The 15,670-nt window shown below is 41.7% G+C and overlaps 1 protein-coding gene across 5 annotated transcripts in view; it reads right to left on the bottom strand.

Annotated features, from left to right (window-relative positions):
• Positions 1-2,170: 2,170 nt before the first annotated feature.
• The window catches only part of VRK2 (VRK serine/threonine kinase 2), an 81,918-nt gene continuing 68,418 nt past the window's right edge, over positions 2,171-15,670 (bottom strand). For 2 of the 5 annotated variants that reach the window (XM_044291819.1, XM_044291820.1), the window contains exons 10-11: positions 10,301-10,359; positions 2,172-2,658 (exon numbers count right to left, since the gene is read on the bottom strand). In XM_044291819.1, coding sequence (XP_044147754.1) covers positions 2,471-2,658; positions 10,301-10,359 — 247 coding nt within the window. In that variant the 3' untranslated portion in view covers positions 2,172-2,470. Of the gene's footprint in view, positions 2,659-10,300; positions 10,360-15,670 lie in introns of all 5 variants that reach the window. The other 3 variants (XM_044291821.1, XM_044291817.1, XM_044291818.1) reach the window with 3 other exon arrangements.

Raw genomic sequence — 15,670 nt, 5'->3', positions numbered from 1 at the left:
GACCGCACAACGTGTGCTATCCACACCCGTAGTTCCATTTTTAAGCCCTGCCAAAAATATAGAACATGTCCGATTGTGGACAAGAATAGGCATTTTCTACATAGCGCCGGCCCTGTGCGTTCTGCACGGTCGTGTGAATATACCTTAGGAGGTAATAATGGTAGCAGTCAGTTTTTGATCGGTTAGGCTCTCCTTGAAAGTAGATGCCCGTGAATGGCATAGAAATAGGTTTAGAGTTAGGTACCCATCCATATTGCGGTCACTTTGCCGCTGATGGATGGGCCCGGATACTTTTTGATCTAACCACCTCTTTTTTATTTCTATCATGTCCACCATTTTAACTGGTAGACAGTGCTAGTAATAGTGGCCTATAGAGCTCTATGTATCTTGTCTCACAACTGTACTCCTGGTATACTATTCATACTCCACCCCTTGTAGCCTGTGAGCCAAGAAATCCTGTTCATGATTACTCTACACTTTAGACCCCATGCACACGACTGTATCCGTATAATGGATCTGCAAAATACAGATGTGGTCTGTGTGCCATCTGCATTTTATTTGTGGACCCAGTGTTTTGTGGAACCGACACACGGATGCAGAAAGCACATGGATGATCCGTGCTCTTTCCACATCTGTATGTCCGTTCTAAAAAAAGATGGAACATGTCCTATACTTGTCAGCAAAACGCAGACCCATAGAAAATGAAGATGCAACACAGACTGCATCTGTGTTTTGCGGATCCGCGATTTACGGACCATAAAAACAGACACCGTTAGGTGCATGGGGCCTTACACAGTGGTAGAACAAGCAGGTAAGACCGCTGACCCCCCCCCCCCCCCCCTTCCCCACTCTGAAGAAAGCATCTGCAGTTAGAGAACACAGACCCCAAATGAAGCATACACTGCTCTAATCAGATCTGTACATGATTACAGGAATCAAGAAAGATGAGGCCTTAATATGAGTGCTCCAGTTGAATTTACAACTATGGATACCTTTTAAATTGATTTAGATACAGTTAAAGTTAGAGTATTAAAAATGTTAAACTGTTTGGTTCCTCCAGCTTCTGTGTTTCATAGTACATAGCTTCTGAAGAATGCCATTCTGTGATAAATCCATCAGACTGGCCGTGTGGTGGCTCTCCCTAAAGCACTTCTCTCTCCTCCATAATCTTCTAGGATGGTTAATGACGGAATTAAAGTTCTGGAATGAAAGGGCCACTGTGCTTGAATTTTTGCTAAAACACAGTTCTGTTTCAATGATGTGTGTATGTTCACTGGAACGGAGCTGTGCTGTGGTGCTCTGTACAGTACCTGGTTGCAAGTGGCGATTTGCAGATAAAATGCCAAAGGGTCTGCTCAACTGCTCTGTTCTGATAATCAGTGGGATCCCCAAGGGTTAGACTTCCACCAATTGCAAGTGATGATATATACTAGTGATATACCATTTCTTGCAGAGATGGAGGGAAAAAAAAAAATGTGGTAAACTCATCAATACAAAAGGCAGTGCCATGAAGTATACTTTCAGTATATACAGTAATTGACAAATGCCATATTACACAAAGAGTGGTACAGAAAGGCCCATAAACGTCTATAGGCTTTGTACAACTCCATACAGTCATGCGCATGAAACCATAGAGGGACCCAGATTAATACACTATGGGGGAGATTTATGAAACCTGGTGTAAAGGAAAACTGGCTTAGTCGCCTACAGCATCAGATTCCATCTTTCATTTTCCAAAGGAAAATTCAGTTTTTCTTTACACCAGTTTTGACAAATCCCCCTTGATATCTATTCATTCACTGGAGTAAGCAATAAGATGTAAGGTCGGTCAACAGTTTTGACCACCCTCAACTGCTGACAGCGTTAGGCTATTTTCATACTTGCGCTAACGGGGTCCGGCAGGGGAACAGCCTGCCAGATCCGTACTAACGCTAGCTCATGTGTGCCGCCGGATGTCCACTCCAGCCCCATTCACTATAATGGGGACGGGCCGGCGGTCCAGCCACAGCATGGCAAACATGCCGAGAGGCAGCCGGACAAAGACTGCAGTATGCCTCTCTGCATGCCTCATTATAGTGAATGGGGCCGGAGCGGACTTCCGGCGGAACATATGGTCTAGTGTTAGTACGGATCTGGCAGGCTGTTCCTCTGGCGGAACAGCCTGCCGGACCCTGTTAGCGCAAGTGTGAATGTAGCTTTAGGTAGGACTGGGGGGCAGGATAAACATACCTGCTCTTGAGCAGGAGTAGTGTGAATATGAATTTTTATTCTCCTAGATTCTGAAAGTGACTAGAGATGGAGCTGCACTGTTACGTACTCTCACAAACCCTCCCCGCATTTAGAGCGACAGCTATAGCATCCAACCAGGAGACCACTACAGCTGTCACTCAGAGCAGTGAGGGCTGTAAAGCAGCTTGTATTAAAGTTGCCCCTTTCATCATGCAGTAATACAGCAAACATGAGGATATTACTATACCTTTTTTGTATTTCCTGTGGACACTTTCCGAAAGGTTCCTGCATCTGAAATAATCAGTGGAGAACTAAGACTTGTCCCCATAGAATCAAGAGCCTTCAGCAAGATTCTCTTCAGGGCTGGATAATTTGGCTTTTCACTGTACTTCAATAACGAGACATCATCCATGAACTTGGCCAGTTCTTCTGCAGATGAATAAAACAGATTTGAGATTTAGTAGGTGTACCGAAATATAGGCCATGAAAAGAAACAGTTGTAAATTATAAACTGGGTCACTGCCCTTTAGCCTTTCCAAAGAAGAGAATAGCTTAAGAAAAATAGCAAAACAATTTTTTTGACTGAAAAATTGGTTTCTTTAATATAGCTTAAGAATTTTATAACTTAGAGCTATGAACAGCAATTTTGAAATAAAACACAACCAGTTGTCTACTGCCGCACAACTATATACGTTACATTACGGTCTGCCACCGCCCAGTAGCGCTGAAAATCACCTTGACCGCATTGTCACTAGACAGCTGCAGTCATAGTCAAGAGACCAGCCCAAGTGGTCATGCTGAAACAACAGTCCTCTGTGAAGAAAAGTATATAAGGTCAGCCGGGACGCTTTCAGCTATGTGAGAGTGACCCCGGCTGGCTGTAAAGTGAACTGTGATCCTGCTGCCTGTGAATGAACCCCTTCCTACCCTGACTGTGGCAGGAAGGAGTTAATTCAGTTTTTTCCATTCAAATTTTTTTGCAAAAAATACATTTAGAAAATAAATAAAAATGAAGTAAAATAAAGTTATAGCTAATAAAAAAGATAGTTATTAGTTTTAGCAATAGTGTATATAGCCAACTTTGTCTGTGTAAAATATACAAATGTACACTTTTTTCCTTTTTGTTTCATAAAAATGTTTATGATAAAAGAGTTTTTATTAATTTTTACCATTAATACATACAGCTACATTTAGTATAAGGTTTTTAGGGGTAGGGGGCGTAAAATATATAAAAATTACACAAAGCCAAAATGTTAAAATTTCCCTAAGATGAATACCGTACCTTAGTGGGTCAACATAAAAAAATAGCCACTTTGTAGGAGGTTCTAACATTTTGGCACTGTACAATATGTTGTAATATACGGTGCCATAGAACCAGCAATAAGAAAATAGGCCTCCACAATCCTAAATCGTTTTCAAAAAAGGGGGAGGGGACCTAACCTGGGTAAAGGTATTTGTATACACATATATATATTAATGCCAAGAATGGCCTATCTTGACCCAGGTATAAAGTGTGTATTAAAACTTCACTTTTAATTTGACATAGTGATAAAACGGCTGTGAGCCATAACAAGCAATTACAACACTTTGTTGCCACCCCAAAGAGTTGACGACATAGTGCACATCTCCCTCACCTTGGCAGCAACTATCTCCTATTCACCACAACTATATCCGCAGAGCTTGAACATAGGGGGGCAATGTGTAGATAGCCTGATGTAAGAGAACTACCTGTAGTTGCCTGCAAAAACGGATTAAATTGAATAGGTGACTGTGCTCCTACACACAGACGTTCCCAGCACTGCACACTTGTCTGACACTACGTCAGTAGCTGTCAGGACGCATTCACACACTGCACACATGCTGCTAAGCCCTGGACCTAGCTTAAAAACCTTGCTATATTGAATGAAATGTCCTACACAAGGACTTCTAAGCTAATAAGCAACATTGGAGTGGACAACAATTGTTTAAAACAATCAACTGCCCCCCAGCATGTTTCACCAGATCACTGGCTTCTTCAGGGGTTTGGGCAGAAATCCTAAATGCGCTCCAGTCCTCTGAGGTCTTGTGCTGAGCTCAGCCAGTAATAAATTACACAAGTAGCATCCATTTTCACAGTACAAACATAAGGTAATGTTTTTTTTTAAATATATATTTTTTACTTATTTTTTTTCCTGCTACAAAAGGTTTTCAAATATATATATATATATATATATATATATATATTATAATTTTCAGTTTTTTCTTGGCCTGTCACCCTGGTAATGAAGTGGTTAAATACATTTTTTCAGATTGGTGTTTGATTTCCGTATTAAAAAAAATCTGTAATTGGAACAGCCTAAAAAAGTGCCACTGTCTATATGTGACTGAGGCATCATGTGATCTACAGGTTCCCGCCGATATGGCAGACTCAACTCAGCATCGGATATATATATAATGTGTGTGTAAAGAAACACCCCCACCAACCCATCCATCACAATAGCTGATCACCAAAGATTATACCTATTTGGGGGAATTAATGAATTAACCTCATGTGTGCTTTCAAAAAGTTAACTTTTTTTTTTTGCAATGCAAGTTTTAAGGTTTTACACCGCACTCACTTTTCTGAAAAGTGGACATGACAACAGATGGGGTGTAACCTCCCCCATGCCTGACATATTTACCTTATTTACCACACTATAAGGCTACATGCACACGACCGTTGTGTGTTTTGCGGTCCGCAAATTGGGGATCCGCAAAACACGGATGGCGTCCGTTTGCGCTCCGCAATTTGTGGAACGGCACGGACAGCCATTGATGTAACTGCCTATTCTTGTCTGCCTATTCTGTGGGGCCACCGAACGGAGCAACGGATGCGGACAGCACACAGAGTGATATCCACATCTTTTGCGGCGCTGATGAAGTGAATGGGTCCGCATCCGAACCGCAAAAAACTGCGGCTCGGATGCGGACCAAAACAACGGCCGTGTGCATGAGGCCTAAGATGCACTTTTTCCCCCGAAAAATGGGAGCAAAATGGAAGTGCGTATTATAAAGTGAATGCAAAGGAGCGCTTTCATAATCGTATAGTACAGTGATGGGCAAACTCTGGCTCTCCAGCTGTTGTAAAACTACAAATCCCATCATGCCCTGCTGTAGGCTGATCGCTGTAGGCATACTGGGAGTTGTAGTTTTACAACAGCTGGAGAGCCGCAGTTTGCCCATCACTGGTATAGTAGGACGGAAGAATGTAGCAGGTGCTGGTCCCTGGTCTTCTCTGGGCATCGCACTGTGCCGTGTCCTGACAGCGTACAGCATCAGGACATAATGTGCATAAGAGCGCACTATGACTTGACACTGGTGACGTCAGATCACAGTGCAGTGCTGCTGAAAAAGAGTGCTGGATCTCCTAAGTGGTGGCATTCAGAGCAGGAGAGAAAAGTTTATTTATTTATTTTTTTGTCTGACCTGAGATTTGATAAAGATTGTGGGTCTGATCTGAGGTTTGACGAAGATTGAGGGTCTGATGAAGATTGGGGTTGTGATCTGAGGTCTGATGAAGATTGAGGATATTCCCCCCATTGTGTATTGACGAAACAGAAGAAAAAATGGAAAAAAACATAGAACCCATTCTAACACGTTATTTAGTGAGAATTTGCAAAAGTTAAAATAAAAAATAGATTTAAAACATTTTTTGCACTTTTTGTACAAAAAATGTAAAACAGATTATTTTGGTAGCCAGAAAATGTAGGGTCAGGCCTGGTTAATAGGAGCAAAGTCAAGTAAGGCTACATTTACACTGCTGTTTGCCTTATGCAGCAGGAAAGTTCACAGCACATATGTTAAAACTTATCCATAGGCTTCCATTTTCCTGACGGAGGCCACAAGGGGTCCTTTTGACTAGGATATGTTAGTATACCTTTATTTCTGCTGTATGTAATAGCTCCGTCTGTTGCGCTATTTCATACAAGGGAATTCTTGCCCAAGTAGGGTGCAGGGGGTAACCGAAGTTCCATTTCCGGTGCCGAGCTCACTTCTCCATTTTCACGTCAATTAATGGCCTCAAATGTGTTAGGCCCCTTTCACATGGGCGAGTATTCCGCGCGGGTGCAATGCACGAGTTAAAAGCATTGCACCCGCACTGAATCCTGACCCATTCTTTCTATGGGGCTGTGCACACGAGCGGTGATTTTCACGCATCACTTATGCGTTGCATGAAAATTGCAGCATGCTCCTCTTTGTGCATTTTTCAAGTAACGCAGGCCCCATAGAAATGAATGGGGTTGCGTGAAAATCGCAAGCATCCGCAAGCAAGTGCGGATTCGGTGCGATTTTCACGCACGGTTGCTAGGTGACGATCGGGATGGGGACCCAATCATTATTATTTTTCCTTATAACATGGTTATAAGGGATAATAATAGCATTCTGAATACAGAATGCATATTACAATAGCGCTGGAGGTGTTAAAAAATAAAAAAAAATTTACTCACCTTAATCCACTTGCTCGAGCAGCCCGACTTCTCTTCTGTCTTCTTTTTTGCTGTGTGCAGGAAAAGGACCTGTGGTGACGTCACTCTGGTCATCACATGCAGATTTTTCTCACACGCGTGCAAAACACATTACAATGTTTTGCACTCGTGCAGAAAAATTGCGCATGTTCCCGCAACACACCCGCACCTTTTCCCGCAACGCCCGTGTGAAAGAGGCCAGGTTACTGTGGCTTCTATAGATATTGGGGCATTGTTGCTGCTGCTTTATGGATCCGTCTTTTTCGCACGGCTATGGAGGTACTAGCTGGAAGTGTGACTGGCCTTAGACCGAATATGAAAAATCTGAATATGGCTCTAGTGCATAATATGTACTCTGTCGATTTTTTTCTTGCGTCTAAACCTGAAAGCATGGTTATGTCACATTCTTGTAGAGACAGGGAGGGTTGTATTGTTCTCATTATAGAATTCAGCTCTGTCCTCTGAGAACTACAATATCTTGGATCGTAGGGAGTCAACTAAAAGCAGTCAAGTAATAGAAAAATGATTGCATACATATATATGATTTTGCATAAATTATTCCTCTAACGCTTATCCTTCATCACATACCACGGATGTAAGTTATGTGCACCTAAAACACAAAGGTGATGTGTGATGCTGCAAATGTGTATTCCTATACTATCAAAAACACAAAGGATATATTAGATGCCGGTCTTAATAAGCCCTTTAGCTAGCGGTGGATACGCCGACCTCTACATAACTTCGGCATATCCACCGCCGGTCTAAATATAAGCCAGCTTTCCTATGCCTGTTTTCTTCTTAGTGTGAGTGGGGAACAGTCGCAGATTGCGGCGCAAATAACCTTTGCACTGCAATCTGCGCCAGAAATCGCCTAATATGGCATCTGTGTTGGTCTTATGTTCACACGTGTCTGCATTGCTGAGAATAATGATGTTCAAATATTTGAAAATAAGCCTTTAGGAGCAATGAGGGCGTTGCCATTACTCCTAGAGGCTCTGCTCTCTTTGCAACTTTGATTGAAAGAGCCAGGGAAAGTAACTATGAACGTTTAGCATGTATATTGGCAGCTTTCTCGATCCTAATTGGCCCCATTTCCTTTTGCAATAGGTATAACACTGTGTATCCATTTTGCCACACTGTTCCTGGAGTTACACTGCAATCTTGGTCATGACACCCGTCGCATGACCAAAGATGTCTGTAGCACTGCAACACTTCACAGCAAACCTTGGTAATGCAACGGGCATCATGACCAAGATCCCCATGTAACCCCAAGCTTAAAAGCTGGACATGGATGCACAGATTTAGTCATATTGTTTCTTGAAATTATTATTTAGAACAATATATGGACAGATTCTTTTTCCATGACTTTAACCCTTGAATATGGGGTCATAGGCTCTATCACTACATAACTAAATAGATGTGTCATTAAAGGAGTTGTCCGGGCTTTTAATATTGATGAAAGGTCATCAATATCAGATCGGCGGGGGTCTGACGTCCGGCACATACAGCTGTAAGAGAAGACAGCGCGCGCAGTGCCCACGTGCCGTCTCCCTTCTCTCTTCCTGTTTGCTGCTGATTTTCCATAGACATAGCAGAAGTGAGCAGGAAGAGAGAAGAGAGACGGCACGTGGGCACTGCGCGCACCGTCAACTCATACAGCGGATCGGCAGGAGCTCTGCGTGTTGGACCCCCACCTATCTGATATTGATGACCTATCCTGAGGATATTATATTCAGTCCTCTTAAACAGCTTTTTCTGAGATTGCTTCTGGTTAAAACTTTATAAAAACATTTCGCTAACATTGCACACTAGAAGCCAGAATTTTTATGATTAAGGTTCAGGGGATAACGTCTTTAAGAGACCCGTATAGACCGGATGACAGGCACTTACTGGTCTCTCACCCAGCTCTCCCAGTGAGAGACAGCTAAATCACTAAATTGAGGATTACTATGAGGAGAAAAACAAAAAAAGAGACCCATATTCACTATTTTAAAAAGAAATTTGTCAGCATGATCTTGGACTATTATCTGCTGTAATACATGAGTAGTACTGCAGATAAGGAGTCCAGATCACTATTTTTTTTTAAAGTTTTCCTAATGCCCTCCATTCTCCCCACTGTCCGCATTTAAAGCTCCTCTAAAACAAAATTGTCAGGACTGCTGTGCATGCGCACAATAGTCCTCTCCATTCTGTTAGCACAGCAGTATTTCAGTACAGCTTTCAGTGTGTGTGTAGGGGGGCATCTGGAATCCTTGCTGTACTACTCGTGTATTACCAGAGATAACAGTCCAGGATCATGGTGACAGATTCCCTTTAAAACAGTGGTCTCATTAAGATGAGCCAAAGCAGTTGAAGCCGGCCCACCGATCAACTGATTAGTGTTGTTCCGGGCTTCAAAAGCTGCTGCTGGCCATACATGTAGCATTACAGGCCAGCCTGACCATGTAGTACATGAATGTACCAGGTCCTGCCAGGTGGCACTGTAATGACTGATTGTTGGTGACCAGCCCTCCATCCCACTTTTGCAGAAAAATAAATAAAATGAGTAAAACTGAATGACCTATATACAATATGCTCAACATTTTCTAGAAAACAAATTCTCTTGGTAGTGATATTATAGTGAATCAGCTTCTACATGTTATTTAAGTATCTTACGAATCTGCACTCACTTACCATTAATGTCCATTCACACATCCGTGGATCCGCAAAACACGTACACCGGCAATGTGCGTTCAGCATTTTGGAGACCGCACATCGCCGGCACTTAATAGAAAATGCCTATTCTTGTCCGGGATCAGAATTGAAGACCCGGAAGTGCGGGTCTGCATTTCTGGATCCAGGCTGCACATCGTGCGGCCCCATAGAAATGAATGGGTCCGCAATTCAGTTCCACAAAATGCGGAACGGAATTGAGGACGTGTGAATGGAGCCTTAGAAGGAGACTTTTACAACTGTGTATAATATCCATATATACAGTATTCTACAATAACTAAATCTTTTTTACTTGTCCTTAATTGTTCAGGATGATAGGCTTGTTTTACTCTTGGTTATACAAGAGATTTTTTAAGGTATCCCTATGTGACAAACGAGCAGCCCCTTTGGCAACAAAGATGTTAAATGACTTTGGCCCCAGAGGGCACTGTAATGTTTATTACATTACCATATGGCGGTACAATTTTCTATTTGCATATGAGTTTTTGGCACTCTCTGAGATTGGAAAACACAAATTAATTTAATACCGCATGTTTATTGTGCGTATACACATTAGAATTGAAGAGATGAGCAATGGGATGTGGTTCGTTTTTAACATTTCGACACTGTGAGACTTGTTTTGTAGCAGAAACTCCTTAGTGTTTTCTTTCCCACTGAACAAACCTACCATGCTTCATGTATCACCTCTGACCATTGCTGTTAGACTGCGGCAGTATTAATAGGCCATTGTTACAGTTCATTACGTATACTCCTTAGAGCACAGGCAGATTCTTTGCATTTATGCGGCTTTCTATTGAGGTGAAACATTGGGGCTTAAACAATCTGCATCACATCTTGGAAAAAAAAAAAATGATTAGCATTTACTCTATACTTACGGCATCCGTCTTCTCGGCCAGACCATTCGATGACAGAATGTGGAAGATCATCCCATAGCCTATAAAATGACAATGACGCACATTAATATTGTTATCATATTTCAATCATGTAAGGTCTAAATCAGGGATCAGCAACCTCCGGCACTTCAGCTGTTCTGAAGCTACAACTCCCAGAATCCTCCCTTCATTTCTGTGGGAGCTACAAGAACAGGCAACTACGTGTGCATGCTGGGAGTTGTAGTTTCACAAAGGTTGCTGACCCCTGGTCTAAATATTCCCCATCCCTAAATGACTGGAAGGATTTCATGTTATAAAGGTTAGAAGAGATAATACATTCTACAAACACTGGGAAAGGATTGCTATGTACTAATTTGTGGAAATCAAGGTTGCATTCCTCAAAGCGGTATTCTCATCACGACATTTATGGCATAGCTACAGGATTTCAATTAAATGTGTGATACGCGTTTCACCTCTGGGACACATATCTGTCTCTAGAATGGGACCGCCTTGACACCCCCGCCCCCCACCATCCCACTACACCCACTGCAATTGGCTGCCAGACGTGGTCGAATTTACGGAAATAGCCAAGCTCACTACACTACGCTGTTTCCGCAACTTCTATAGCAAATGATGTAGCATCGTGGGATACACTGTTTTCAAAAACCTGCCCACATCCGGCAGTTGGATGTGGTGGCCAGTCACAAAGGGCAAGGCTGGACTAGGGACTCCCATTCTAGAGATGGCCTATGTCAGTAATGGCAAACCTTTTAGGGACCGAGTGCCCAAACTGTAACCCAAAACCCACTTATTTATTGCAAAGTGCCAACACAGCAATGAATACTACAGTCCAATATAGTATATCTTCCATGTACTTTATCATTTCTCTATATAAGCCTGCCTACATTCAGTGCACTGCCCTGCGCTGGTGAATGGCAGAGAAAGTCTAAGGCATAGTGGTACACCTTAGACTTTTTCCAGGGTGCAGGTGCTCACAGAGAGAGGTGTGAGTGGCACCTCTGGCACCCGTGCCATAGGTTCGCCACCACTGGATTAGGTGATTTAAAATAATCAGTCTCTAATAACTATAACTTTGTGAATATACTGATGAGAAAATAAAAGTAAAAAAAAAAAGGAAATTAAAAGGGGTTGTCCAACATAAAAGTGATGGCCTATCCTCTGGGGATAGGCCATTAGTAGCTGATGAGTGGGGGGTCCAGCAACTCACACCCCTGCCAATCAGCTGTTCTGTATAGCTAAGTCACCAGAGGTAGGTGCCGTAAATACACCTATGGGAGCAGTGCTGCAGTGACGAGCGTTGTCCACTACAATGTTGACGGTGCAGAGTAGTTCTGGCACCAACTTCTAGTGAGCGAGCAACACAGACCAGCTGATGGGAGAAGGTGGGGTGTGCTGGACACCATTGATCAGCTATCGATGGCCTATCTAGAGTACAGGCCACCACTTTAAAAAGGCTGGTCAACCACTTTAACACAAACTATAATAGACAGCAGTTGTTTTTTTTTTTTTTGGGGGGGGGGGGGGGGTGTCTCTGCACATTGAGTGTGACTGTGACAGAACACAACACTAACACTTTAACAAAATACCAAATACCCCACTAAAGTGCGCACATGGGGTAAATACAAAGGGGATTTTGCCGTAACAGGAGAAAGATTGCAGCTTGTTTTAAAAGGTACTTAGGCCAATTTATCGAAAGCCCGAATGTTCACAAACTTTCAGTGAATTATTTATATCGGCTCCATTGCTATACAAACAAGTGGTATTTAAAAGGACATGTATATACGGTTCCTGTTATGGACATAGACCTACAGAGGCTTGATATTAGTGTGGAAGCATTGTTGCAATAATCGCATGTTGTAAGAGATACAAGATTACGACTATAACAATTCGAATATATTAGGATTTGCTTATTGTTGCGAATATTTTATTCTTCTGTTTTATCTAGGTGTGTAAACAATTTTACCAACTACTTGTTTATTAGGTATTTACTGTTATAGTGGGATTGACTCCATTTCAAGTACAAAAGTTTTTGTTGTGAATCCAGAGAGAGTGCCAATCATCATTTGTACTATTTTTTAACTGTGTGAGCGGGTGAACCATACTGATTTGAGCACCTGCATCCTGCTGGTGAACAGGTGAGCCACCCTTTTCATTCCATTACACATCAAAGCGGATTGCACCCGCAATCGCAGACAAAACTGACTGACCTTGCTTGCGAAATGGTGCAAATTTCACTGAACGCACCCGGAGCCAATCCGTCACGCTCGTGTGAAAGAGGCCCAAGATAAAAAAATAAAATAAATGACATTTGCATTAGTGGCACCATATTCCGAAAAAACTACGATCTTATTTCAGCAACAGAGCTGTGTGGCACCTTGCTGATATTTTCATTGGTAACATTTTGGGGTTACATATGACTTTTTAATCATTTTATTTTTAATTTCTTGGCTACAGACTCTCTATAAGCATTCATAAGCTTAATCACTTAGTCTAGACAGTAACACTTCTGTAATGCAGTGCATTATGCCTTTCAGCATAACAACCTATTAGTCCTACCTCTAGAACGATGGGGGGACAGAAGTTGGATTCGACGAAGTCCCTCCGTCTGACCATTTTGATGCCGCAGTCACTATTGACCATGGCATCCAAGTGGTGAATTGGCCAGAATCAGTTAGCTCCAATTCTGGTTGTTGCAGCAGGAGCCTAACTGTAAATCACAAAACGTACATGAATGAAAGGTGTGGAATATCGTTCATTCATCACACGCCTCTCGGGCACTTGAATAGGACAGAATTGCAGTACAAAACACAGGAAGTTTGTTATTTTGGCAAAGTTGCTTAATTTTTTAGAATTTTACATCAGGTGAGACAAAAGTGCTCAAGGTTAAAATGTTGTATATACTATACATTCTCTTTAGATTCCCCAAATTAAACTATTTCGGTATTGACTGAATTCTATAAAAGTCCACCCAATAACTTTGCTGAAAATTGGGAAAGTAAAACTGTCACAGGCTCCTACTTTCCATGCACTGTGAAAGAAACAAGTCCACGGCCATGTGACACAGCGCAATATGACAGCAATTAAAAAGTAAGAAATACAGAAAATACTACAACTATGCTTGAGAATTTCAAAATATTGGCATCTTGTGACGGTTAGTCAGAGCCTATTAGCTGCCTGCAGTCACACCCATGTTAAAGTCATTTGTAACTGATATAAGAACAGCATTTTTGTCGATTACTCTGTATTAGAAAATTGCTGAATCCCTCCATACATAGATTTGCACTGGCGTTATAAAAAAAAAAAAAAAAAGCATCCGTTGCTCCGTTCCGTGGCCCCGCAAAAAAAAAAAAATATAGCATATCCTATTCTTGTCAGTTTTGCGGACAAGAATAGGCATTTCTACAATGGGCCGCCCATTCTGCAAATTGCGGAAGGCACACAGACGGCTTGCGTTTTTTGCGGACCGCAAAAAAAACGGAACGGTCGTGTGCATGAGGCCCAAGTGTGATGTCTCCTTCTTTATCAGCTTTCTGAGCTCCCTAGAAAAAAAAATAAAAAATAGTGGGAAGTAAGGTCACTAAGGTACAGTGCACATTACAGAGACACCCCTGCTTCTGAGAGAAATGAATATGGCTGTGCCATTCTGATAGCCCCATATTTCTGCTCTCTCCCTCCATCTCAAATAATGCTGCAGCTACATCCCCCTTCTCCATGTCTTCAACTCACTGCTTAGACAGCCTGAAAATAGATACTCTTATGTTTTGTCTCCTAACATCATTGTGACCCACCTCCGCTAAAGTTGTGATTTTACAAAAAGGGGAACACCTGGAAGTAAAAGAGATGGGCCCTGCAACACATACAGTAGCTCTGATGGGTTTTTTTTTATGTTGTAGCCCGTGATTGTGACTTCTGCTTATATTCTGCCTCTTGTGATTATAATTGAACAGGAATAGTTCCCTCATTTGTACCCCCCCCCCCCCCAGGACCAGATGTCAGCCATTTTTGTGAACTGTACAGTATCCACTGTATATATATATATATATATATATATATATTTTTTTTTTTTTACAGAGGTGTAATCAAAAAATGCAACAATGCATTGTACAAAGAGCAGATAAATGGGATGAGCCGAACAGAAACGGTAGCTTATGTGAGGATGTAACAATTGTGAGGATATATATATATATATATATTTCCTTCATAAATAGATTTGGCAGTGGAATGCGGTCAAGAGGTCTCCTATTAGTCTTTGCCAATATTCTTCCATCTTCCACAGTTCTAGTATCTTCCTTGTACAAGAGATTACGGTAATATTGTGATTACAAAGCAAATGGAGGGTTTCTAAAACTGTCAGCCTTGGCACTGAACTGGGATATAAAATGGTGCGCTGTTTAAAGGGAATTGTTCAGTGTGTTCCGTTTTTGTGCGTTCTTTATCCTTTTCCAATGATATTCACTTTTATATTCATATATGTATTATTCATGGTAAGAGGCTTAAATTCATAAATAATAAGAGCAAAGAAGAAGGAGTCATTCTGATTCTTCTAACTCAGTGCATTTAATGTTGAGATTACCATTTTTTAAAGTCATATAAACAACAAAAGGGGGGGAAAAAAGGTTAACCTTTCGATTTTGGTTCCGTATATTAATTTTAGACATTTTCTGGATGAAGTCTGTCCAAAATTTAAACTTCAAATTAACAGCGAGAATATGATCAATATTTAAACAGCATATCCGTCCTTACCCCAACGTACTATATGAGGGGCCGATTTCACCATGAGTTAACCACTTAGAGGACAGCAACTACATAGATGTGGATGCCAACCATAAGAAATTAATCTACACTATAAATGTTATCTGTCTTTCACTCCTATCTCTCCATCTACTATCCATCTCTTCATCTACTATCTATTATTATTATTATTAAAGTACTAAGCATGAACAAGACGGGTTACAAACTGATAGAGAAGGAGAGAGGGCCCTGCCCGTGAGGGCTTACAATCTACAAGATCTACCTCTCCATCTATCTCTCATAGCTATCCATCTACTGTTTATCTTTCTCTCCAATCTCTATCTAGCTCTCCTACCTCTCCATCTACCCAACTCTTCATCTACTATCAACGTACTATCTATCACTTCATCTATCTCTGTCTCTCCTTCTACTATCCATCAATCAAGCTTTACTGGCATGTCTAAAATTATACATTAGTATTGCCAAAGCATGTGGGAAATAGGGGGTTGAGACATGGGGACACACCCGGGGTCGATGTACAGGAGTCCTTGGCATATCAACATGGGGGGGGGGGGGACACACCCCGGGTCAGGGTATCGGAGTCCATGGCATATCACATTC

Source organism: Bufo gargarizans, chromosome 4, assembly GCF_014858855.1.
Source record: "Bufo gargarizans isolate SCDJY-AF-19 chromosome 4, ASM1485885v1, whole genome shotgun sequence".
NCBI classification, from domain to species: Eukaryota; Metazoa; Chordata; class Amphibia; order Anura; family Bufonidae; genus Bufo; species Bufo gargarizans.
The sequence above is the reverse complement of the archived record's forward strand: the minus strand, read 5'-3'. Positions and strand labels throughout refer to the sequence as shown.